Below are 27,732 nucleotides of genomic sequence, written 5' to 3' on the forward strand. Positions count from 1 at the left end.
ATGATCAGCTCATTAACCAAAATATTTTGGAAGATCTACCACCTGAGTCTACACCAGTCGTGTCAGTGGAAGGTGAACTAAGAATGGATGAGAAACTTGATGAGGCTAAAGAAAGTACTACTCCACCAATAGATACTCAGCCTGAGGTGGAGCCTCTGCCGAAAGCAGATGAACTTCCAGCAACAGAGCAACCTTTTGCACCAGTTGAATCTACCACCACTGAACAACCAATATATATTGGCAAGCTCTTTGAACGTGAGAAACCAATGGAATCAACTGAGGTGAAATTAGATGACACGGAGCAACAATTGGAATCAGAGAAACTACCAGAATGTGAAACACTAGCAGAAGCTGAAAAACCAGTAGAATCTGAGAAGCCCTCGGAATCTAGCATGGTTTCAGTGGAAGCAACTGTGGGATCAGAGAAGAATGATTTGGAATCTGAGAGGGCTGATTTGGAACCAGAGATGTCTGTCATTGAAATCGAGAAGTCTGTAGAGGAAGACAACGAGGCTGTGAAAACAACAGCTACAGAAACATCTGCTCTGGCAGAGGTTGAATCAGAAAAGGTTGGTATAGAATCTGAGACCATAACTGTAGAAGCAGAGAAAGTAACAAAGGAAACAGAGAAACCTGTGGAATCTGTTCAATCTCCGACTGAGGAGAGACCAGCTGAAATAAGACATCCTTCAGTGATAGAGCAACTTCAGGTGACAGGGCCTAGTCCTCCACCTCCAATTGGGCAGCAGTATCCTTCTGGTCAGATGTCACAACAACAACAGCAGCCCAGACCAGGCATGGCAAGAACACCTGGCCCACCAGGTCAAAGAATGGCAGGTCCAAGGATGGGAGGACCCCGTATGGGAGGTCCTAGAGGTCCTGGCCCAAGAATGGGTGGACCAAGACCACAACAGAGGGCCCCTGAGCCATCTGGATTTGGTGGATTCATGTCCATGTTTGGTGCCCCTGCTGCCTCAAACAAACAAGCAGCTTCCAGTGGCTTTTTCTCATCCCCACAGACTTCATTCTTTGGGTCATCACCTGTTCCTCCTCCTGCTTCTGGTCAGGCGCAGCAGAAAAGCTCCTTCTTTGCTCTGCCAACCAACCTCCCCACTGAGTCCCTGACCAGTGACCTGTTTGGTATGTTTAATAAAGAGCAAGAGCCACCTAAACCACTAGAAACTTTACCTCAAGAACCCACAGGACCTTCTGAAAATGAGACTGTCTCTGGGACAGGTGTGGTAAAGGACAGTTGTGACCCTGAAAAGTCAGCACTGTCAGGAGAGGCAGATGTGACAACCGAAGGAGGGCCAACTGAAGATACCCAGAGGCCTAGTGAGGAGGAGAAAGAAGCTCTTTCTGAGGGAGAGGTAACCCATGAGGAGCCTGGTGTCGTTTCTCGAGAGCCTGATTCTTCAGGGGTTGATAAAGCTGGACCACCTCCAGCTGCAGAGCCTAAGGGCATGTTTGACATCCCTAGTCTGGCTCCATCTACATTCGGCTTCATGTCTGGAGCATCTGATGGGGCTTCATCTCTCGGATCCTTCTTCTCTTCAACGCCTTCAACCCCACCTGCTACAGCGAAGACACCACAAGACGGTGGCCTCTTCTCTGGTTTTAAAGGCCTCTCGTCTGGTATATTCCAGGAAGAGAAACCTGCTAGAAAGGAGGAGCCTCCTTCGGCTGCATCCATGTTTGGGAAGACACTGGGCTTCCCATGGCAGAGTGGCCCTGAACCTCCCAAAGCAGAATCCCCTCCTTCTGTGGTCACCACTCAGCCCAGAGCTCAGGATGCTAGACCAGCTGATGCTGACGACGGTTTCAGCGATGCAGAGGCAGACTCGGACGCGACAGAAGGCGCAGATCCCAGTGACACCGATGAGCCAACCGACACATCCGGTAAAACAGGAAGCATGGACAAGAGCCCGGGGAGCAGCGAGACACTGACGATGCAGTCAGGGATACCTTCAGAGGCAGTGTCCCTGGCAATGTCTCTGTCAGAGGGTTCAGATAAACCTAAGTTACATATCACCCCTCCTGAGGTAGGAAAGGACACCCTGTCTGAACCCCCCTCCTCTACAGAGCCCAATGCAGCCAATGTACAGCCAAAGGACACACTCCTGATGAAGGACCCCACTAAAAGGCTAGTAATTGGTGCATGATGAATGGTTAATCCATTTATTATGCTGTAATAGCATAGACAATAGGAGTTAGTTGGATTAGTGCTTCTCCTTTCCCTCCTACATTCACCCAAACAAAACAAAAGGTCCCCTGTGCTTTGTTTGTTAGTTGTCTCTCTGTGTTAGCTGTTAGCAAATTCTATATCGACCTTCCTTTTCCTCTCCTCTTTTCCTGAATTTCCATGAATTTAGCTTTTATTTCTAGAACACAAATCTTTCTCGTTAATAATTGAAAGACATTCTTGTGTGAAATACATGTATATGTACTAATTATTTCTATATACAAGCCCTTTAATTAGCTAAAATCAAACCGAGTAAAAGCTGTAATCCTATTCGTATAATAAACAAACTAAAAGATAAAGCTACAGCCTGGAAAGTGACTCACAATACGTGAGTAAATATACAGAAAAGCTAGCTTGCACTTACAGTAGCACAGTAATGGCTTCTATGACAGTGATGGAAGTGCAATGCATAAAAAAGCAGACAGTCTTTATTTATTTGCTGTTCACTTGTGGAATGGCCTCCCCTTCCCTTCCCTCGGGCCCTCTGAGTTATTCTCTCGGCCCGGCCCATTTGTTTATATGAATCGAGTGCGGGGAGATTTATGCCGGCGCGGTTGCACACGACATAGTGGCGGCTGGACACGGAAATAAAAGGAACAGCGGTAAGGCATTTGGCCATCGCCCAATGCAAAGTAAATCGTGCTGCTGCTTAAGGCTCGGAGAAACTTCCCTTGTTACACACATACACACACACGCACGCACACACGCACGCACGCACGCAGTCGCATGACAGGATAAAATACAGCAGCTTGCTTTTTGACTCCTGTATTTTTCCTTAGTCGCTGTAGATCAAAGTGTGTTTGTTCCAACCCTGATAGTCCTACTGTTGTCCTCTAATGAGGAACGTCTGCTCTCAGGCACTATGTTGCTGGATGAGAGGCACTGAATGATAGTTGCTGTGAAAAGCAGTTGTGGTGTAAAGGTAGTGGATTAGGAATCACACTTGTGTCATGGTGTGACCTCGCCTGAGGCCTTAATACTTGTGTCAGCTACCTGAGCTAATGCCTAGGCTTTAGCTCAGCGGGTTAACACAGTCATATTGACTTCAGAAGACCCAGGTTTGGATCTCTGGTCAAAGCAGCTCTAAAGGATCCCCGTCCTCCATTTTCTCTATTCAGTTTGACAATTAACAACAGCTAATTGCTGCTACCACTTTACCCTAGCAACATCATCACGCGCCTCTCAATTCTAATAACCCCGTAACTAATGAAATAAGATAACATTTATTCATTTAAAAAATAATTATATATATATATATATATATATATATATATTTTAGGTAGATGTCATGGACAATTAAGATTAGGCTTAACCCCAATTTCAAGCAATCAATGAAATGTTTATTGAAAAAGAGGTATCTGGACTTTAATGGGACTTCCTGGATAAACAACGGTTAAATAAATCAAATGAAATAAATGATGAAGCCCTGTTTACATTAGCAATTTTGACAAAGTACTTTTCAGTACATCAGAGTCCACAGCTGCATAGATGAAAACAGTTCGTGGCATTGAACCCTTCAGAGTCAGGGCTTGATTGATTGGTGTGTCCCTCCCTTTAGCCCGGTGGACAGCAGCCGTTTTGGGTCATCAGGGAACCTCAGCCAGGCCAGCTCCCAGCTCAGCTCTGAACCAGAGGCTCCCCACCCCACCAGCCCTCACCCCCCTCTCCACAGCCAACAGAAAGCCTCATGGGAGGAAGAGGAGGAAGAGGAGAAGGGGCTGAGGGCTGTCCCAGAGCCAGGGTCCAACAAAGATCTGAAGGAGTCCATCATCACACCGCCCAAACCCCTGGACAACCGTGGGACAGAGAAACAGATCAGGTATATTTAGTTGACATTACTTAAAGCCCTTGGCTTTTTCTACTGTAGTTCACACCAGTAACGCTGTATTAAATGGTGCCTTAATCTGAGAGTATTAAATGGTTTCTCTGTCTCTCTCTCTCTGTCTGTCTCCTCTTTCAACCCCCCCTCCTCCTCTCTGTCTCTCTCTCTCTGTCTCCTCTTTCAACCCCCCCCCTCCTCTCTGTCTCTCTCTCTCTCTGTCTGTCTCCTCTTTCAAACCCCCCTCCTCTCTGTCTCCCTCTCTCTCTGTCTCCTCTTTCAACCCCCCCTCCTCTCTCTCTCTCTCTCTCTGTCTCCTCTTTCAACCCCCCCTCCTCTCTGTCTCTCTCTCTGTCTCCTCTTTCAACCCCCCCTCCTCTCTGTCTCTCTCTGTCTCTTCTTTCAACCCCCCCTCCTCTCTGTCTCTCTCTTTCTCTGTCTCCTCTTTCAAACCCCCCTCCTCTCTGTCTCCCTCTCTCTCTGTCTCCTCTTTCAACCCCCCCTCCTCTCTCTCTCTCTCTCTCTGTCTCCTCTTTCAAACCCCCCCTCCTCTCTGTCTCTCTCTCTCTCTGTCTCCTCTTTCAACCCCCCCTCCTCTCTGTCTCTCTCTCTGTCTCCTCTTTCAACCCCCCCTCCTCTCTGTCTCTCTCTCTGTCTCTTCTTTCAACCCCCCCTCCTCTCTGTCTCTCTCTTTCTCTGTCTCCTCTTTCAAACCCCCCTCTTCTCTGTCTCTCTCTTAGCTTCTGTGAGCATGGGCCACCTCCCTGCTCTCCGGTCAGAGTACGTTGGCTGAAGGTCATCAACAAAGTCAGAGTTCAGCTGCTCGAGGTAAGGAGAAATCTACGATTCATCTCTCACTCTCTCGTCCTGTCTCATTTTCTCTCACTCCCTCTCACTTTCGGACCTGGGTTGGTCGAGCTTCCCACAATGCCGATGGTGGTTGATTGTAATGTAAATGGTCCGTGAGATCGTCCTCTTTGATGTGGTTCTCCAGAAAAGCCTTCTTCCCTTGAACACCAGTTTACCAGTGGAGATGTGCTCAGGTTGTCAAATAAAATCAAATTGTATTGGTCACATATGCATATCTAGCAGATGTTATTCCAGGTGTAGCGAAATGCTTGTGTTCTTTCTCCAACAGTGCTGTAGAATATAACAATTCCAGAGTGGTGCTGTGATTTACTTTGCTATGATCATATTGCTATTGTATTTGTTTAGCCATACTGCTTCATGCTTCATAAGAGCTGGGTGACATGGACAAAAATCCATGTCAGGATGATTGACTCAATTATCATGATGACAATAAATAGAACCAGGCACCGGTTAGTCGACTACCGTACAATACCGTACTCTACTACTACCGTATATTACCGAACCCTACTACTACTATATCAAATCAAATGTATTTATATAGCCCTTCGTACATCCGCTGATATCTCAAAGTGCAGTACCGAAACCCAGCCTAAAACTCCAAAAAGCAAGAAATGCAGGTGTAGAAGCACGGTGGCTAGGACAAACTCCCTAGAAAGGCCAAAACCTAGGAAGAAACCTAGAGAGGAACCAGGCTATGTGGGGTGGCCAGTCCTCTTCTGGCTGTGCCGGGTGGAGATTATAACAGAACATGGCCAAGATGTTCAAATGTTCATAAATGACCAGCATGGTCCAATAATAATAAGGCAGAACTGGAGCAGCAGCACGGCCAGGTGGACTGGGGACAGCAAGGAGTCATCATGTCAGGTAGTCCTGGGGCATGGTCCTAGGGCTCAGGTCCTCCGAGAGAGAGAAAGAAAGAGAGAAAGAGAGAATTAGAGAGAGCACACTTAAATTCACACAGGACACCGAATAGGACAGGAGAAGTACTCCAGATATAACAAACTGACCCTAGCCCCCCGACACATAAACTACTGCAGCATAAATACTGGAGGCTGAGACAAGAGGGGTCAGGAGACACTGTGGCCCCATCCGAGGACACCCCCGGACAGGGCCAAACAGGAAGGATATAACCCCACCCACTTTGCCAAAGCACAGCCCCCACACCACTAGAGGGATATCCTCAACCACCAACTTACCATCCTGAGACAAGGCTGAGTATAGCCCACAAAGATCTCCGCCACCAATACCGTACCCTACTACTGTATACACAACCGTACCCTACTACTACCGTACATTACCGTACCCTACTACTACTATATACATACCGTACCCTACTACTACTATATACATTACCGTACCCTACTATTACTATATACATTACCGTACCCTACTATTACTATATACATTACCGTACCCTACTATTACTATATACATTACTGTACCCTACTATTACTATATACATTACTGTACCCTACTACTACTATATACATTACCGTACCCTACTATTACTATATACATTACCGTACCCTACTATTACTATATACATTACTGTACCCTACTATTACTATATACATTACCGTACCCTACTACTCCTACATACATTACTGTACCCTACTATTACTATATACATTACTGTACCCTACTACTACTATATACATTACCGTACCCTACTACTCCTACATACATTACTGTACCCTACTATTACTATATACATTACTGTACCCTACTACTTCTACTACTACCGTACTTTACCGTACCCTACTACTACTATATACATTACCGTACCCTACTATTACTATATACATTACCGTACCCTACTACTTCTACTACTACCGTACTTTACCCTACCCTACTACTACCGTACTTTACCGTACCACACTATTACTATATACATTACTGTACCCTACTACTTCTACTACTACCGTACTTTACCGTACCCTACTACTACTATATACATTACCGTACCCTACTACTACTATATACATTACCGTACCCTACTACTACTATATACATTACCGTACCCTACTACTACTATATACATTACCGTACCCTTCTATTACTATATACATTACCGTACCCTACTACTACTATATACATTACCGTACCCTACTACTACTATATACAATACCGTACCCTACTATTACTACATACATTACCGTACCCTACTACTTCTACTACTACCGTACTTTACCGTACCCTACTACTACTATATACATTACCGTACCCTACTATTACTATATACATTACCGTACCCTACTATTACTATATACATTACCGTACCCTACTATTACTATATACATTACTGTACCCTACTACTACTATTACTATATACATTACTGTACCCTACTATTACTATATACATTACTGTACCCTACTACTACTACTCCTACATACATTACTGTACCCTACTATTACTATATACATTACTGTACCCTACTACTATATACATTACCGTACCCTACTATTACTATATACAATACCGTACCCTACTATTACTATATACATTACTGTACCCTACTACTTCTACTACTACCGTACTTTACCGTACCCTACTACTACTATATACATTACCGTACCCTACTACTACTATATACATTACCGTACCCTACTATTACTATATACATTACCGTACCCTACTACTTCTACTACTACCGTACTTTACCCTACCCTACTAGTACCGTACTTTACCGTACCCCACTATTACTATATACATTACTGTACCCTACTACTTCTACTACTACCGTACTTTACCGTACCCTACTACTACTATATACATTACCGTACCCTACTATTACTATATACATTACCGTACCCTACTACTACTATATACATACCGTACCCTACTACTACTATATACATTACCGTACCCTACTATTACTACATACATTACCGTACCCTACTACTTCTACTACTACCGTACTTTACCGTACCCTACTACTACTATATACATACCGTACCCTACTACTACTATATACATTACCATACCCTACTATTACTATATACATTACCGTACCCTACTATTACTATATACATTACCGTACCCTACTATTACTATATACATTACTGTACCCTACTACTACTATTACTATATACATTACTGTACCCTACTATTACTATATACATTACCGTACCCTACTACTCCTACATACATTACTGTACCCTACTACTACTATATACATTACTGTACCCTACTATTACTATATACATTACTGTACCCTACTATTACTATATACATCACCGTACCCTACTACTACTATATACATTACCGTACCCTACTATTACTATATACATTACCGTACCCTACTATTACTATATACATTACCGTACCCTACTACTCCTACATACATTACTGTACCCTACTATTACTATATGCATTACTGTACCCTACTACTACTATATACATTACCGTACCCTACTACTCCTACATACATTACTGTACCCTACTACTACTATATACATTACTGTACCCTACTACTACTATATACATTACTGAACCCTACTACTACTATATACATTACCGTACCCTACTACTCCTACATACATTACTGTACCCTACTACTACTATATACATTACTGAACCCTACTACTACTATATACATTACCGTACCCTACTACTCCTACATACATTACTGTACCCTACTACTACTATATACATTACCGTACCCTACTACTACTATATACATTACCGTACCCTACTACTACTATATACATTACCGTACCCTACTATTACTATATACATCACCGTACCCTACTATTACTATATACATTACCGTACCCTACTACTACTATATACATTACTGTACCCTACTACTACTATATACATTACCGTACCCTACTACTACTATTACTATATACATTACCGTACCCTACTTTTACTATATACAATACCGTGCCCTACTACTCCTACATACATTACTGTACCCTACTACTACTATATACATCACCGTACCCTACTACTACTATATACATTACCGTACCCTACTACTACTATATACATTACTGTACCCTACTACTACTATATACATCACCGTACCCTACTATTACTATATACATTTCCGTACCCTACTATTACTATATACATTACCGTACCCTACTATTACTATATACAATACCGTACCCTACTATTACTATATACATTACTGTACCCTACTACTTCTACTACTACCGTACTTTACCGTACCCTACTACTACTATATACATTACCGTACCCTACTATTACTATATACATTACCGTACCCTACTACTTCTACTACTACCGTACTTTACCTTACCCTACTACTACCGTACTTTACCGTACCCTACTATTACTATATACATTACTGTACCCTACTACTTCTACTACTACCGTACTTTACCGTACCCTACTACTACTATATACATTACCGTACCCTACTACTACTATATACATTACCGTACCCTACTACTACTATATACATACCGTACCCTACTACTACTATATACATTACCGTACCCTACTACTACTATATACATACCGTACCCTACTACTACTATATACATTACCGTACCCTACTACTACTATATACATTACCGTACCCTACTACTGCTATATACATTACCGTACCCTACTATTACTACATACATTACCGTACCCTACTATTACTATATACATTACTGTACCCTACTACTTCTACTACTACCGTACTTTACCGTACCCTACTACTACTATATACATTACCGTACCCTACTATTACTATATACATTACCGTACCCTACTACTTCTACTACTACCGTACTTTACCGTACCCTACTACTACTATATACATTACCGTACCCTACTATTACTATATACACTACCGTACCCTACTACTTCTACTACTACCGTACTTTACCCTACCCTACTACTACCGTACTTTACCGTACCCTACTACTACCGTACGTTACCGTACCCTACTACTATATACTTTACCGTATCCTACTACTACAACCGAGGGAGGGAGGGAGTCAGGGAGGGACGGTTAGGTCATTTCACCACTCCTATACAGGTGATAGTGTGAGACACACCCTCTCCTTCCTTCTCCTCTCAGCGTAGATCTGTGAGAATAGAGAGGACCTGTCCCTAGCTAGGTATTAATAATACATTCTAGTTTTTACATAGATCCTTCTATCTCCACAGCCCCTTAGAGGATGACATTGTATGGAGAACATTATCTTCATTCACCACTAATAGAGAGACCTCCTGGGTGATAGACATATACTACACGGTCAACAGTATGTGGACACCTGCTTGCTCAACATCTCATTGGTTCCCACATCCCACCCTCACTCTTCTGGGAAGGTTGTCCGCTGTTGGAACCTTTCAGCAGGAACTTGCTTCCATTCAGCCACAAGACCATTAGTGAGGTCACTGATGTTGGGCGGTTAGATCTGGCTCGCAGTCGGCCTTCAAATTCATCTCAAAAGTGTTCGATGGGGTTGAGGTCAGGGCTCTGTGCAGGCCAGTCAAGTTCTTCCACACCGATCTCAACAAACCATTTCTGCATGGACCTCGCTTTGTGCACACAAGGCGTTGTCATTCTGAAACAGGAAAGGGCCTTCCCTAAACTGCTTTACATTACTCCAGCCAACGCTTGGCATTGCGCTTGGTGATCTTAGGCTTGTGTGCGGCTGCTCTGTCATTGAAACCCATTACATGAAGCTCCCGATGAACAGTTCTTGCGCTGACGTTGCTTCCAAGAGGCAGTTTGGAACTCGGCAGTGAGTGTTGCAACCGAGGACAGACGATTTTTATGATGTTTGAACTATTCCGTGTTTGATTCTGGTGAGTATGTTTCCTTCAGGAAGTTGAAAATAAAAGAGAGCCGCACACTCAGATGCAAAAATGTAATACCAACGTTTAGAAAGTACCCATAACCCTTGACTTATTCCACATTTTGTTGTGTTACAGCCTGAATTCAAAATGGATTAAATATATATTTTACACATGTACACACACACAATACCCCATAATGACAAAGTGACGACATGTTTTTAAAAATGTTTGCAAACGTATTGAAAATGAAATGCAGGAATATCTCATTTACATAAGTATTCAAACACCTGAATCAATAAGTTACAATCCCCTTTGGAAGCGATTACAGCTGTAAGTCTAAGTGCTTTGCATGCCTGGATTGTTCAATATTTGCACATTATTCTTTAAAAAAAAAGTTGTTAATTAATCATTGCTAGACAACCATTTTCAAGTCTTGCCGTAGATTTTCAAGTCGATTTAACCCAGAACTGTAACTAGGCCGCTCTGGAACATTCAATGTCGTCTTGGTAACCAACTCCAGTGTAGATTTGGCCTCGTGTTTTAGGTTATTGTCCAGCTGAAAGGTGAATTTGTCTTTTGCTGTAGGATATTGCACATTTTGACTCCTGAATTTATTTAGGCTTGCCATGCCAAAGGGTTTGAATACTATTCATGTTTAACTCATTTGTACCAATTTCAAATGCATAATTCCACTTTTACATGATGTTATATTTTGTGTAGGCCAGTGTCACAAAATCCCAATTGAATCCATGTTAAATTCAGGCTGTAACACAACAAAATGTAGAGAAAGTCCAGGGGTGTGAATACTTACTGAAGGCCCTGCATCTCTCAGTAGTAAGTATCACTCAGTATTCCTAGAATGACTAAAATAATATTGTTGCTCTCAACAACAAGTGATTTACCATGACAACCAAGTTACATTACTATGGAAACACAACCTTGCTTTGTTATACAATCAAGGAGGCATTATCATAGGTGTATGTAGGCACAGTGTATCTTCAGAAAGGTTTGTCACACACACCTACAGTTCAAGTCTTCTGATAATATAGAGAAGAAAAAAAAAACAGGAAGTTAATGCCATTATAAAGCATTGAGTTGGTCAAAAAAAGCCTTTTAACATATGCGTGTCTTGTTCTAGTCAGAAAAAAAGACGTGTATTTTTTTTCCCCTTCATCTGTGTGCTAACAGGTGAGCCATGTCCTGCTGTGACTGCGACATTTCATATGGAGAAGCATAACAATGAGCACAACGCATTGTGAGCGTAGTGGGTTTCAAGAACCTTTAGAGACAAACAATACCCAAAGAAAATCAAGGGAGTTTTCATACATAAAGGAGGGAGAGAACAAAACAAAACGTGTGAGTCAAACCTTTCCATCGTCGCCGGCAGTTGTGCAAATCCAAAAGCCTATTACAATCGCTGGTTGTTGTGGCAACGGCATGAATCTCTAATCGTTATATCGGCACAGTTCAAAATTGGGATTGGGAGTGCGTGGTTAAATGAATCAGTTTTTGGATTGGGAGTGAGTGGTTAAATTAATCGGATTGGGATTGGGAGTGAGTGGTTAAATTAATCGGATTGGGAGTGAGTGGTTAAATTGAATCAAGTCATGAAAAATGACAGAGGCATCTTGAGTAGGAGGGAAGACAGTAATTACTTTCTGTCCTCTGTCTCAACGTCTCCCTTTATTTGTATGTTTAAATCATAGTATACACTCCCACTACTACCCTCACTGCATAGAGTTAGTTAGACTAGCAAATAAACTCCTGGGGGTGCATCTCACCAGTATAAAATGACTTCCTCCTGGGATGCATCTCAACAGTATAAAGTGACTCGCTCCTCTCCTCTCCTTCATCTGCACTGATAGGAACTAAATTGAGCAGGTGAGCCTGGAGTGAAAAATGCATATAGCGTCTCACCTGTCCTGTTCTTTTTCCAATTAGTGGAGAAGTAGAGGAGATGTGGAGAGAAGGAGAGGAGAAGTAGAGGAGATGAGGAGAGAAGGAGAGGAGAAGTAGAGGAGATGAGGAGAGAAGGAGAGGAGAAGTAGAGGAGATGAGGAGAGAAGGAGAGGAGATAAAGAGGAGAGGAGGAGAGAAGTAGAGGAGAGGTGGAGAGAAGGAGAGGAGAAGTAGAGGAGAGAAGGAGAGGAGAAGTAGAGGAGAAGTAGAGGAGAGAAGTAGAGGAGAGAAGGAGAGGAGAAGATGAGTAGAGGAGAGGAGGAGAGAAGTAGAGGAGGAGAAGGAGAGGAGAAGAGGAGAGGAGAAGTAGAGGAGAGCAGAAGGAGAGGAGGAGAGCAGAAGTAGAGGTGGAGAGGAGAAGTAGAGGAGTGGAGGAGAGAAGTAGAGGAGAGAAGAAGAGGACAAGTAGAGGAGAGGAGGAGGAGAGGAGTAGTAGAGGAGAGGAGGAGAGAAGTAGAGGAGAGGAGGAAAGAAGTAGAGGAGAGGAGAAGAGAGGAGAAGAGGAGTAGAGGAGAGGAGGAGAGAAGTAGAGGAGGAGAAGGAGAGGAGGAGAAGGAGAGTCAAACACACTTGCTTTGCTGGAACAATTAAAAAGCAACTATAAAGGTAGAGAGGAATCACCTAGAGAGATTAGATGTGACCTGAAAAGAAAATAGTTTTCAGTCTGTTCCGGAGACGACACAAAGACTGTATCCCACAAGGCACCCTAGTCTCTAGTTAGCCCCCCTATTTAGCCCTCTGGGCAAAAGTAGGGCACTTCCCCTATTGGCTCTGGTCAAAAGTAGGGCACTTCCCCTATTGGCTCTGGTCAAAAGTAGGGCACTATGGAGGGAATTGGGTGCCCTTTGGGACATTGACAGAGACAACCTGTTCCCATGGGACTGCTGTTTTTAGCATAGCCATTACTTCTGCCATTATGACTGATTAGAGGGAGGAAGGGGAGGGTAGTGGGAGGGAGAGAGAGAGAGAGACAGAGGTAAAGAGAGGGAGGGGTAGAGAGAGAAAGGGAGGTAGGAGGGGGGAGAGAGACAGAGGTAAAGACAGGGAGGGGTAGAGAGAGACAGAGAGAGACAGAGGTAAAGACAGGGAGGAGTAGAGAGAGACAGAGGTAAAGAGAGGGAGGGGTAGAGAGAGAAAAGGAGGTAGGAGGGGAGAGAGAGAGAGAGAGAGAGACAGAGGTAAAGACAGGGAGGGGTAGAGAGAGAAAGGGAGGTAGGAGGGGAGAGAGAAAGGTATGGAGGTAGAGGGTGGAAAAGGAGCGTAGTCTGTTAATTCTCGCTCAGTCTAATATGTGTGCCAAACACCTCTCTCTTCTCTCCCTCTCTCTTTCTCTCTGTGTGACAAATGGACCTGGTCCCAGACCAAGTGCTCGTTTGTTCCAAAGTTTCGGCACCCAACTCTTTCCCACCCCTCCCTTTCACACTCTGTTGTTCTCTAAGTAGAGCTGCGCATGAAAATCAAATATGCTGAAGAACAGTTTAATTCAATGGGATTTCTGAATTTATACTCTAAAGTCCGTGAGGACTGCGCAGTGCTGGATCTCTGGCTCTCAATCAGGAACTCATTTCAATCTGGAAACAAAACAAACTGTCTGACCAATCTGTGGCTCTCATCACTTTATTCAGGTTAGGTCCCGTGTGGCTCAGTTGGTAGAACCATGGCGCTTTAGTTTAGTTAATTAATTCGACCATAATAAAAACAAGCACACATAACACTTAAAAAAGCCATACATGCACATGATCGAGGATAACACACAATAAAGAATGGTACTTATTTCCATTGCGGTCCTCTTGAAGATGACTTGACAAGATCCAACACGGTTGAACACAGTATGACAGAGAGATAATAAAACATAAAAGCAAAGAAGAAGAACATCTATCTCATCATTGCAGTGACATCAAATGAGCCCAGAAGACATCAAACTGTTTTTTACTTTATATTTAAAGCAAGGCAGAGAGGACATCGTTGTTATGGGCAGAGGCAACACATTCCACTCTGAGGCTCCAGTATACAAGGCCGTCATTGTAAATAAGAATTTGTTCTTAACTGACTTGCCTAGTTAAATAAAGGATAAATAAATAAGTAAAAAAAATACCTTTCTCAGCATTACTTCTGAATCTGTATAAGCACATATTAGTAACACCTGATCTGGTGCTGTGATTGTGTGCATCCCTAACACGGGGAAAGTAATCAGAACCATAAATACTGTTGTAAACCAAACCCAGTCTAATCTGGGACACCCTAGCCTCAACAGGCAGCTAGTTTAGTTCCTGAAAGCAGCTCCTGCCTATGTGAGTATGTGGACTCACCTTCAATTACTACCCTGGTCAGCTTATTCTGGGCTATCTGTAGATTCCCCTTCAGAAGCTTAGATAAGCCCCCAAACCAGGAAGTACTAGCGTAGTCAAAATAGCATTGAATGAGGGCGGTGGCTAGCAGTCCTTATCAAGCTGCTTGGACTTTCTATCCAAAAACCTAGTCCTGGCATTAACCTTCCCTAGCACTTTAGTGGCCATGCTCATACCTCCCAAGCTTCCATCAAGGATACATCCCAGGTAGCTAACAGAGGTTTTAATAGTCAACACTTCACCCCCTAACTCCACTCTGATTTCAGATGACCTACACAATTTAAGTCTGGACCCCAAAAATAATTGCAGAGATAGCTTATTATCTCCAAGCCATTTGCTAATCTTAGTAAGCTCTGTGGTAAGTATTTCTCTCCAATATAGTTTTACTTTTATGACCGGAAGTGTAGAGTCATCCGCATAAAGAAAAAAACGGCAAGAACAAATATCTTTCATATTGTTTATATACAGTAAAAACAGTAGAGGCCCAAGCACGCTCCCCTGCGGAACGCCACCACTCATTGGTTTTGCCTGAGACAGTGAACCATTAACCTCTACCACTTGCTCCCTACCTGACAAGTTGGACTTGACCCAGTCTAGAGGGATACTGCTTAACCCCAGTTTGGAAATTAGGAAACAGTGGTTAATTTTTAGGTCTGTATGTTAAGCAGTACCATTCAGTATCAATTTTCCCTCATCAATCTCTTTCCTGATGAAGTCAGTCAAGTAAAGTAGACATGAATCAGTGGAGTATGTTTTTCTAAAACCCGACTGAAAATCATACATTAGACTCTGTTTGTTAACATATTCATACATTTGCTCAATTCTCTCCAGGATCTTTGATGTTATATAGAGGATATATACAGGCCTGTGATTCCCAGGGTCAGACTCTATCCCCTTCTTATATAGAGGATATATACAGGCCTGTAATTCCCAGGGTCAGACTCTATCCCCTTCTTATATAGAGGATATATACAGGCCTGTAATTCCCAGGGTCAGACTCTATGTCCTTCTTATATAGAGGTAGAACTTTAGCTTGTTTCATGTACCTGCCTTGTTCAATAGCGACATTAATGATATGCGTAATACAAGGGGCAATTTGCTCAGCACAATCTCTAAGAAACCTTGCAGGAACATTATCCCAGGCCTGTAGCTTTGGAGCATTTAACCCCTGCTAGCATACTGGCTACTTTGGCTGTTGCTACCTTTGCTAAAGAAAAAGAGTTTAGTTGAACCCCTAACTTGAACTCCCGGTGGGCAGCTTGCTAACCAACTTGCTAACCAGCTTGCTAACCAGCTTGCTAACCAGCTTGCTAACAACAGAAGTTAAAAGGGGAAAAAAAGCGTTGAATTCATTGGCAACCTCTGCTTTTTCATATACCATCTCCCCCTGATGTTCAGTCCAATACTCTTTAGTTTGTTGTTGGTAGTACTACTACATCCTAATTCCTTAAATTATTTCCAAAGCTTTTTAAGGTTATTTTTGTTCTCAATGATTTTATCAGCAAAATAACCCCTCTTAGCTTCATCCATCCTAATCTGTTTTTCATTTCTGACATTTATATGGTAGAAAATCAGGCTTCATTTCTTAAAGGCCTTATTCCCTGCTTTGGTAGATTCTATAATGTCGTGATTAAACCAAGATCCAGATCTCTACTTTACTTTGTCCTGTCTATTTGGGGCCATCACATTCACCACCTCAAGGAATATACATTTATTTTTTATTTTATTTTTTCTATCTTAACACCCGCCCTCTTACCCCGGAGGCCAGCTGCACCAATGTGTCGAAGGACAACCGGTCAACTGACGATCGAGGTCAGCCTGCAGGCGCCCGGCCCGCCACAAGGAGTCGCTAGAGCACGATGAGCCAAGTAAAGCCCTCCCACCCCTAACCCGTACAACGCTGGGCCAAATGTGTCCACCCTATGGGACTCCCGGTCACGGCCCGGTTGTGACACAGCCTGGGATCAAACCTGGGTCTGTAGTGATGCCTCAAACACTCAAACACCTTAGACCGCTTCCCCACCGCTTCCCCACTCGGGAGGCCCAGGAATCTACATTTAAAGGCTTCCCTGTCAATGTCCCTTACACTATCCAGCACAGGTGACCAATCAATATTACCCACTTGCTCCCTAAACATTTCAACACAGTATTTTTTGAGTCCTCTGATTCGAACAGTTTTGTGACACTTAAATATATCTTTAAAAACCCTCCTTGTTCAAAATGTAATAAAATGATCACTGATTCCATATTTTGGATTTATCAGACACGAGTATTAAGTCAATCGTACCTTGCACTGTTTCACATACCTTGATGGGGACCCTGGTGGGGATTTTGGTGGGGAATCCTGGTGGGGATTTTTTATCATTTGGGTCAAGGAAAATGATCTACTGAAGTGCATTGTGGGTTGGACTATCCTTTTTACAGACATCAGTATTTCCTTCACCAGGGAATCATTACAGTTGGACAACACAATTTCGAGACCTTCATAGAATGCCTTCTGATTGGGCGGCCTGTAACATACCCCCAACAAATTTGTCTTGGTTTTTGGGAAGGCAGATATCCAACCAGACAATCTCCAGAACAGCGCTTAAAATCCAATCTGACTTTATAAGCAATCGCCGATCTTACAAAGGCACGTATTCCGACCCTTCCAGACAACAGAGTAATCTATCTCAATTTCTGAGTCACAAACAGATTAATCCAACCACGCATTGCCAGCTCACCTTCCGCTACTCCGTCGTCCTCACCACCAGGGGTCACCCGGGGTCACCCATCTCTTTATTCTGGTTGCGTCTAAGCTGCTGTGGAGCCCCCTCGTCTCGTACGCTCTCTCTCGGGTACAGGGTGGGTGGGTGGGTGGGTGCGAGAGGTGTATAGGCCTTTTGATAGTGTTGGTGATTAAACTGAGGCATTGATGGTTATCACCCGATAGGTGTAGAGTTACAGTGTTATAAGATCTCCACCATTCAGATTTCAGACTGGCCTTGAATGATTGTTTTTTTGGTTTGTGCCAAGATGTAATGAACGTTTGGTGTATAACGTTCCCTCCAAAGCCAAAGTGCTGGATGCCATCAGAAGTGTTGGCATGACTGAGAAGTTGCTGAGAATTTACCGTTCTTTCATCTAGATTGCAGATGCAGTGATGTTTATTTAACACAAATACATTGCCGATCGCAATCTTTCGCTTGTATTGTTGTGGGTTCGATTCCCACGGAGGAGGGGCGTGAAAATGTAGCGCTTTCTACTGTAAATCGCTCTTGATAAGAACGTCTGCTAAATTCGTAGAAAATTGAAATATCTTAAATGTGTTGAACAGAAGCACAAGAAAAAAGCCTTTTGACATAGACCACTACTTCTCAGGGAGGATGAATAGAAGTCGACCCATTATTTCTGCCAGACTAGAAGTGTGTGTTTGTCTTTAATCTGCTGCATTCGATCGGATGCCAGTTCCATTTAGAATTGATGCAGACATTAATTGTCTGTTTGTCAACTGTTCTTAAAACCTTGGTGGGTTGTCTTCTTGTCCTCTGAGAGCTGTCACTCTGTCTGTCTGTCACTCTGTCTGTCACTCTGTCTGTCTGTCACTCTGTCTGTCTGTCACTCTGTCTGTCTGTCACTCTGTCTGTCACTCTGTCTGTCACTCTCACAGTCTGAACAGATACCCTTCACCATGTGATTTGTGTCCGCTCTCAGCTACAGTATAGTGAGTTCTGAACCTGGATGCCAAGGTCGAAGAATACAGGAGAGAAGAGATTCTATTGTGATTGGTGATGAACTGATTGGTGATGAGCACAGGAGAGAAGAGATTCTATTGTGATTGGTGATGAACTGATTGGTGATGAGCAGGCAGGCAGGGCGGGCGGGCGGGCGGGCAGGCAAGCAGGCAGGCAGAGAGAGAGTGACGTTACATAATGCTCTAATGCCACTTGGTGTCATACATGTGAACCGATGACCACATAAACACACACAGGGTAGATATTAGGCAGTGTACATATAGATCACAAACAGCCACTTCAAACAAATTCATTCATGCACACGTACATACGCGCACGCGCTGCCTCATCTACCCTGTAATTGCCCATTGTCAGCAAGTCAGCGCCACAATGATCCTTAATTAATGCTACATTTAAAATGTTCACCCAATGGGAAATATACACACACGCAAACACATACACACACGAACACCCACACACACGCGAACACAGACACACACATGAACACAGACACACACACACACACAGTCCCAGCAGGTCTGAGATAACATCACTAGCACTCAGACTCACTGTCAACAGACATCAGTCTCTGGGCTGCCTTGATCTCTGTGTTTTAATGATACAGCAGAATTACATCACACACACACACACACACACACACACACACACACACACACACACACACACACACACACACACACACAGAGGAGGAGGAGAATTACATCATGCCCACACACACACACACACACATACACACATGCATACACACACATACACACACACACACACACATACATACACACACATACATACACACACACACACACACACACAAACATACACACACACACATACAGAGGAGGAGAAGAATTACATCATACCCACATATGCGAACGCATGCATAGAAACACAAGGAAGAGGGGTGGAAGGAGGAGAAGAGAGAGGAGGGTTGTTCCGGCTGGCTTGTTTGTTCTATAGCCTCAGATCCAAACATTAAAGAGATTATTCTAGTTCCTCTACTTATCCCTCCATCTCCACCTAACCTTTTCTCTCTTCTCTCTCGCAATCTCTCTCTCTTTTCTCCTCTCTCTGCTGATCTCTCTCTCTCTCTCTCTCTCTCTCTCACACACTGTTCATCTACACGTCTCCCTCTTTCTCCTCCTGTCCTCTCTCTCTCTCTCCCTCTCTCTCTCTCTCTCTCTCTCTCTCTCTCTCTCTCTCTCTCTCTCTCTCTCTCTCTCTCTCTCACACACTGTTCATCTACACGTCTCCCTCTTTCTCCTCCTGTCCTCTCTCTCTCTCCCTCTCTCTCCGTCTCTCTCTCTCTCTCTCTCTCTCTCTCTCTCTCTCTCGCACTGTTCATCTACACGTCTCCCTCTTTCTCCTCCTGTCCTCTCTCCCTCCCTTTCTCTCTTTCTCTCTCTCGTTCACGCTCTCTCTCTCTCTTGCTCTGTTCATCTGCACATTTCAAACCTTCTCATATACACGACATGACCAAAAGTATTTGGACACTTGATCATTGAATATCTCATTCCAAAACCATAGGCAGTTGGTCCCCCCCTTTGCTGCAATAACAGCCTCCACTCTTCTGCGAAGGCTTTCCACTAGACGTTGGAACATAGCTGAGGGGACTTGCTTCTTTCCATTCAGACTCGAGCATTAGTGAGGTCGGGCATTGATGTTGGACGATTAGGTCTGGCTCGCAGTCGGCATTCCAGTTCATCCCAAAGGTGTTCGATGGGGTTGAGGTCAGGGCTCTGTGCAGGCCAGTCAAGTTCTTCTACACCGATCTTGACAAACCATTTCTGTATGGACCTGGCTTTGTGCACGGGGGCATTGTCATGCTGAAACAGGAAAGAGCCTTCCCCAAACTGTTGCCACATTGTTGGAAGCACAAAATCATCTAGAATGTCATTGTATGCTGTAGCGTTAAGATATCCTTTCGAAGGAACTAAGGGGCCTAGCCCGAACCATGAAAAACAGCCCCAGACCATTATTCCTCCTCCACCAAACGTTACAGTTTGCACTATGCGTTGGGGCAGGTAGCGTTGATTTTGACAAACCATTTCTGTATGGACCTTGTTGGACCTCGTTCTGTGCACGGGGACATTGTCATGCTGAAATAGGAAGGGCCTTCCCCAAACTGTTGGCCACAAAGTTGGAAGCACAGAATGGTCTAGAATGTAACGGATGTCTTCCTCCTCCGACGACGAGAAAGACGAGGAGCAGTAGTAAGGATCGGAGGACCATCTTTATTAAAACAATCGAACGCTGAAACAAAACAATAAAGGACACATGGAATAACCAACCGAAACAGTTCTGTGTGGAACACACAGATACAGAAAATAAACACCCACCAAACAGTTCTGTGTTGAACACACAGATACAGAAAATAAACACCCACCAAACAGTTCTGTGTTGAACACACAGATACAGAAAATAAACATCCACCAAACAGTTCTGTGTTGAACACACAGATACAGAAAATAAACACCCACCAAACAGTTCTGTGTTGAACACACAGATACAGAAAATAAACACCCACCAAACAGTTCTGTGTTGAACACACAGATACAGAAAATAAACATCCACCAAACACAAGTGGGAAAAGGCTACCTAAGTATGATTCTCATTCAGAGACAACGAACGACACCTGCCTCTGATTGAGAACCATACCAGGCCAAACGCAAAACACAACATAGAAAACGGAACATAGACAACCCACCCAACTCACGTCCTGACCATACTAAAACAAAGACAAATCAAAGGAACTAAGGTCAGAACGTGACACTAGAATGTAATTGTATGCTGTTGTGTTAATATTTCCCTTCACTGGAACTAAGGGGCCTAGACTATTATTCCTCCTCCACCAAACTGCACAGTTGTTACTATGCATTGGGGCATAGAGAGGAGGAGGGAGAGGAGCAGAGAGAGGGGGGAGAGGAGCAGAGAGAGGGGGGAGAGGTGCAGAGAGAGGAGGGAGAGGAGCAGAGAGAGGGGGGAGAGGAGCAGAGAGAGGAGGGAGAGGAGCAGAGAGAGGGGGAGAGGAGCAGAGAGAGGGGGGAGAGGAGCAGAGAGAGGAGAGAGAGGAGCAGAGAGAGGAGGGAGAGGAGCAGAGAGAGGAGGGAGAGGAGCAGAGAGAGGAGGGAGAGGAGCAGAGAGAGGAGGGAGAGGAGCAGAGAGTGGAGGGAGAGGAGCAGAGAGTGGGGGGAGAGGAGCAGAGAGAGGGGGGAGAGGAGCAGAGAGAGGGGGGAGAGGAGCATAGAGAGGAGGGAGAGGAGCAGAGAGAGGAGGGAGAGGAGCAGAGAGAGGAGGGAGAGAAGCAGAGAGAGGAGGGAGAGGAGCAGAGAGCGGGGCAGAGATAGAGGTGAGTTAGAGAGCAGCAAGATATGTCACCTGTTGCCACAAGAAAAGGTCAACCAGTGAGGAACAAACACCATTGTAAATACAACCCATATTTATTTTCCTTTTTGTACTTTAACCATTTGTACATTGTTACAACACTGTATATAGACATAATATGACATTTGTAATGTCTTTATTCTTTTGGAACTTTTGTGAGTGTAATGTTTACAGTTCATTTTTATTGTTTATTTCACTTTTGTATTTTATCTACCTCACTTGCTTTGGCAATGTTATCATATGTTTCCCATGCCAATAAAGCCCCGTGAATTGAATTAAATTGAGAGGAGCAGAGAGAGGAGGGAGATGAGCAGAGAGAGCAGCAGAGAGAGGAGGAGGGAGAGAAGGGTGATGAGCAGAGAGAGGAGGGAGAGGAGCAGAGAGAGGAGGAGGAGGAAGAGCAGAGAGAGGAACAGAGAGAGGAAGAAGAGGAGCAGAGAGAGGAACAGAGAGAGGAGGGAGAGAAGCAGAGAGAGGAGGGAGATGAGCAGAGAGAGGAGGAGGGAGAGGAGGGAGATGAGCAGAGAGAGGAGGGAGATGAGCAGAGAGAGGAGGGAGAGGAGCAGAGAGAGGAGCAGATAGAGGAGGGAGAGGAGCAGAGAGAGGAACAGAGAGAGGAGGAGGGAGAGGAAGGAGATGAGCAGAGAGAGGAGCAGAGAAAGGAGCAGGGAGAGGAGGGAAAGGAGCAGAGAGAGGTGAGAGAGGAGCAGAGAGAGAGGTGAGAGAGAGAGGAGCAGAGATAGAGGTGAGAGGAGCAGAGCTAGAGGTGAGAGAGAGAGGGGCAGAGATAGAGGTGTGAGAGGAGCAGAGATAGAGGTGAGAGAGGAGCAGAGCTAGAGGTGAGAGAGGAGCAGAGATAGAGGTGAAAGAGGAGCAGAGATAGAGGTGAGAGAGGAGCAGAGATAGAGGTGAGAGAGGAGCAGAGATAGAGGTGAGAGAGGAGCAGAGATAGAGGTGAGAGGAGCAGAGCTAGAGGTGAGAGAGAGAGGAGCAGAGATCGAGGTGAGAGGAGCAGAGAGAGGTGCGAGAGAGAGGAGCAGAGATAGAGGTGTGAGAGGAGCAGAGATAGAGGTGAGAGAGGAGCAGAGCTAGAGGTGAGAGAGAGAGGAGCAGAGATAGAGGTGAGAGAGGAGCAGAGATAGAGGTGAGAGAGGAGCAGAGATAGAGGTGAGAGAGGAGCAGAGATAGAGGTGAGAGAGGAGCAGAGATAGAGGTGAGAGGGTCAGAGCTAGAGGTGAGAGAGAGAGGAGCAGAGATAGAGGTGAGAGAGAGAGAAGCAGAGATAGAGGTGAGAGAGGAGCAGAGATAGAGGTGAGAGAGAAAGGAGCAGAGCTAGGAGGTGAGAGAGAGAGGAGCAGAGAGAGGAGCAGAGCTAGGAGGTGAGACTCCACTCCACTGGTTACCAAGCGTTGAATGCGTGACATTGGCTGAAAGTCGCCATGGAAATGAAACCTGCAGGGTGTGTGTTTGGGGTTCCTCATTTAATCCCTTCAGAACATTTAAACAGATGTTTACCTGTGTCACTCCTCCTGACTACTAAACTGAAATAGGTCAAATGTTTCTGTGCGTCTGCTAGAGTAGATGGGAGCTGTGTTCTCTCCCTCTCTCTCCGACACACACACAGTAGTAGTAGTCGACTTCATGGATCCAAAAAGTTGGACCCGCTCTGAAATGGATCTGTGGCTTTCCCACCCAATATGCATAAATATCTATATTTTAAACAGAGACCTCTTCCTGAATGGATCTGAGGACAGTCAGACCTGTTCACACCCGTGCTGGTTCTGATCCGAGAGACCCATTAGGATCCGAGACGAGAGAGAGAGAGAGAGAGAGAGAGCAAAATAAACCTCCCACTGGGTGCCACTGGGTGCTGCCAGCACCATTAATAAACATTGTTTATTTATTTATATTTATTGTTTATTAGTTACATTGGCCAAATCATCCGCAGTTACGTGTCACTAACTGTTTTCGATGTGTAACCTAGTCATAACTTTATAGTCTATTGTTTCATTGGTTTTTACAGTTCAGCTGTGGGAGATTTGATCTCCCAAATGAGACTAGAACTGATATCAATATTTATACTAGAGAGACTAGAGAGAAAGGTCAAGATGTGCCCGACGCCATGTTCCCGACATCGGCATGGATGTATTTATACTTGTCAGACAGGCTACTACAACTGCTATAGTAGGCATAGAGAAGGCATAGAGAAGGTTCATTTTTGATCCAAATATGTTTCATAAATAAACCCATTTTCAGGACCCTGTCTTTCAAAGATCATTTGTAAAAATCCAAATAACTTCACAGATCTTCATTGTAAAGGGTTTAAACACTGTTTCTCAAGCTTGTTCAATGAACCATAAACAATTAATGAACATGCACCTGTGGAGCGGTCGTTAAGACACTAACAGCTTACAGACGGTAGGCAATTAAGGTCACAGTTATGAAAACTTGGGACACTAAAGAGGCCTTTCTACTGACTCTGAAAAACACCAAAAGAAAGATGCCCAGGGTCCCTGCTCATCTGTGTGAACCTTAGTCATGCTGCAAGGAGGCATGAGGACTGCAGATGTGGCCAGGGCAATACATTGCAATGTCCGTACTGTGAGACGCCTAAGACAACGCTACAGGGAGACATGACGGACAGCTGATCGTCCTCGCAGTGGCAGACCACGTGTTGCAACACCTGCACAGGATCGGTACATCCGAAAATCACACCTGCGGGACAGGTACAGGATGACAACAACAACTGCCCGAGTTACACCAGGAACGCACAATCCCTCCATCAGTGCTCAGACTGTCCGCAATAGGCTGAGAGAGGCTGGACTGAGGGCATGTAGGCCTGTTGTAAGACAGGTTCCCAACCAGATATCACTGGAAACAACGTCGCTTATGGGCACAAACCTACCGTCAATGGACCAGACTGGCAAAAAGTGCTCTTCACTGACGAGACGCGGTTTTGTCTCACCAGGGGTGATGATCGGATTCGTGCTTATTGTCGAAGGAATGAGCGTTACACCGAGGCCTGTACTCTGGAGCGGGATCGATTTGGAGGTGGAGGGTCCGTCATGGTCTGGGGCAGTGTGTCACAGCATCAACAGATTGCCTGCAATGACAACAAGCTCAATCTCAATGCTGTGCGTTACAGGGAAGACATCCTCCTCCCTCATGTGGTACCCTTCCTGCAGGCTCTCCAGCATGACAATGCCACCAGCCATACTGCTCGTTCTGTGTGTGATTTCCTGCAAGACAGGAATGTCAGTGTTCTGCCATGGCCAGCGAAGACCCCTGGATCTCAATCCGAGCACATCTGGGACCTGCTGGATCAGAGGGTGAGGGCTAGGGCCATTCCCCCCAGAAATGTCTGGGACCTGTTGGATCGGAGGGTGAGGGCTAGGGCCATTCCCCCCAGAAATGTCTGGGACCTGTTGGATCGGAGGGTGAGGGCTAGGGCCATTCCCCACAGAAATGTCTGGGACCTGTTGGATCGGAGGGTGAGGGCTAGGGCCATTCCCCCCAGAAATGTCTGGGACCTGTTGGATAGGAGGGTGAGGGCTAGGGCCATTCCCCACAGAAATGTCCGGGAACTTGCAGGTGCCTTGGTGGAAGACTGGGGTAACATCTCACAGCAAGAACTGGCAAATCTGGTGCAGTCCATGAGGAGGAGATGCACTGAAGTACTTAATGCAGCTGGTGGCCACACCAGATACTGACTGTTACTTTAGATTTTGAACCCCCCCCCCCCCCCCCCTTTGTTCAGGGACACATTCTTTCATTTCTGTTAGTCACATGTCTGTGGAACTCGTTCAGTCTCAGTTGTTGAATCTTGTTATGTTCATACAAATATTTACACATGTTAAGTTTGCTGAAAATAAACGTAGTTGACAGTGAGAGGACGTTCATTTTTTTCTTGTTGAGTTTATAAGCATTATATTGTTAGATTAAAAGGTGTAATTCTAGTAGGCCTAAAACTTTCTTCCTCACCTCAAGTTCAATTGTCGGAGTCGGTTGGAGCCCTGGCTGCCTTCATAAGGCCTGCAGTAGCCTAATAATAGCCCAAAGCCTTCACAAAAGTTGCTTAATTTTATTAGGATAATATCAAAAGTATGTAAAGTCATTGTTTGTAGGGAAAAAACGAACCGGTTATTACATTACGTTTAGCATCTTTGGTTTTTCTTATTCCTGGTTTGAGTGAGAATAGTGTTAGTAGAACTATTGGTAATTCTATTTTATTGTGACAAACACAACATTACAGCCGTAACGTTTGGCCAACAAAAATGCCTGAACAGAATTAAATATAAAAAACTGTTTTGAGCTGGCTAGGGCCTGTGTTGCAGCCTTTAGCAACACATTTGATTGCCTACAGTAGGCTTACCCAACAAATGATAGAAATAGGCTAATGCTAATTTATTTTACAATTATTATTATTAATGACTAATCAATTGATGATAAATATGGAAATAGATCAATGAAAGATATAAAATAGTTTTAAACCTGAATAGCGAGTTGTACACAGTCAGTCCATTTGACCAACGTTCTTCTCATGTTTGTCCTCTACAACATTAAAACTCGTCCCCGAGGACATTCCCCTTGTCTTTTCACTATACTCTTTCTCCTCAAACTGTCATTTAAAATAACTCCTCTTCACAATCAACAGTAGCCTGGGCCAAGGCTCCTTTTACTCGCACGTGAGGTGAGCAGCTGGAACCGGTTTTATTGAGCTACAATTGGCTGACAGATAACAAGCTTGTGCTCATCACACAAACAGTCAATTCCAGTCTGTAAATCATTTTTAATTCCACGTAACCGAGACCGTGGCAATTATATCAGACCCCACCCAGATCTGAGACAAAGGTCTGAATTTAGGACACGCTTGGGTCCCAGGTCAGATCTCAGAATTTGGGGTCTGCTGGTCCCTTGAAAACCTCTGTGTAGATCATGATAAAGCACAACTGAATAGTGATTGGGTTAAATAGTCTTATGTAAGGATGAATGTCTCTTAAGGAAATTAAAATATGGAGAGAGATGTGATCGTGCTTGACTCAGAGAGAGAGAGAGGGAGAGAGAGAGAGGGGGGGGGGTGGTAGAGAGAGAGTGAGGCAGTGGTAGAGTGAGGGAGCGGTAGAGTGAGGGAGGGGGGTGTGGTAGAGAGAGGGTGTGGTAGAGAGAGAGTGAGGCAGCGATAGAGAGAGGGAGTGGTAGAGTGAGGGAGCCCATAAAACGTAGAGCAGCTGTTTCCTGTGAGCAACAAGCTGCATTCACTCCGACTGGAGTGGGAGGAGGAGAGAGATAGAGGTGAGAGAAAGACAAACAGGATGGAGGGACCATAGATTGATAAAGAAAGATGAGAAAAGAGTGACTGTGAGTGACTGTGTCCGAGTGTGAAAAATAGGATGATTGAGAAAGAGAGTGATAGAATGAAAGAGAACCAGAATGAGTCAACTGTATAAGAAAGAACTGAGATAGATATTGACAAGACAAGATTAAAGGAGAAGAGAGGGCGAGGGCGAGAGGGACAAAGTGAGTGACAGTGACACAGAAACAGGTGGGGGTTTTGAGCCAGTCTTACTTCTGTGAGAAAAAGAGAGAGAATATAGAAAGAGAGAGAGAGA

General features: G+C 44.4%; 1 protein-coding gene across 1 annotated transcript in view; it reads left to right on the plus strand.

Annotated features, from left to right (window-relative positions):
• The first annotated feature begins 83 nt into the window (after positions 1-83).
• Positions 84-27,732, plus strand: part of LOC139389548 (cell surface glycoprotein 1-like) — a 66,330-nt gene continuing 38,681 nt past the window's right edge. The window contains exons 1-3 of the mRNA XM_071136364.1: positions 84-2,143; positions 3,801-4,061; positions 4,802-4,889. Of these exons, the coding sequence (XP_070992465.1) occupies positions 84-2,143; positions 3,801-4,061; positions 4,802-4,889 (2,409 nt within the window). The remainder of the gene's footprint in view (positions 2,144-3,800; positions 4,062-4,801; positions 4,890-27,732) is intronic.

The sequence above is a fragment of the Oncorhynchus clarkii genome, chromosome 30 (genome assembly GCF_045791955.1).
Source record: "Oncorhynchus clarkii lewisi isolate Uvic-CL-2024 chromosome 30, UVic_Ocla_1.0, whole genome shotgun sequence".
Classification (NCBI taxonomy): domain Eukaryota; kingdom Metazoa; phylum Chordata; class Actinopteri; order Salmoniformes; family Salmonidae; genus Oncorhynchus; species Oncorhynchus clarkii.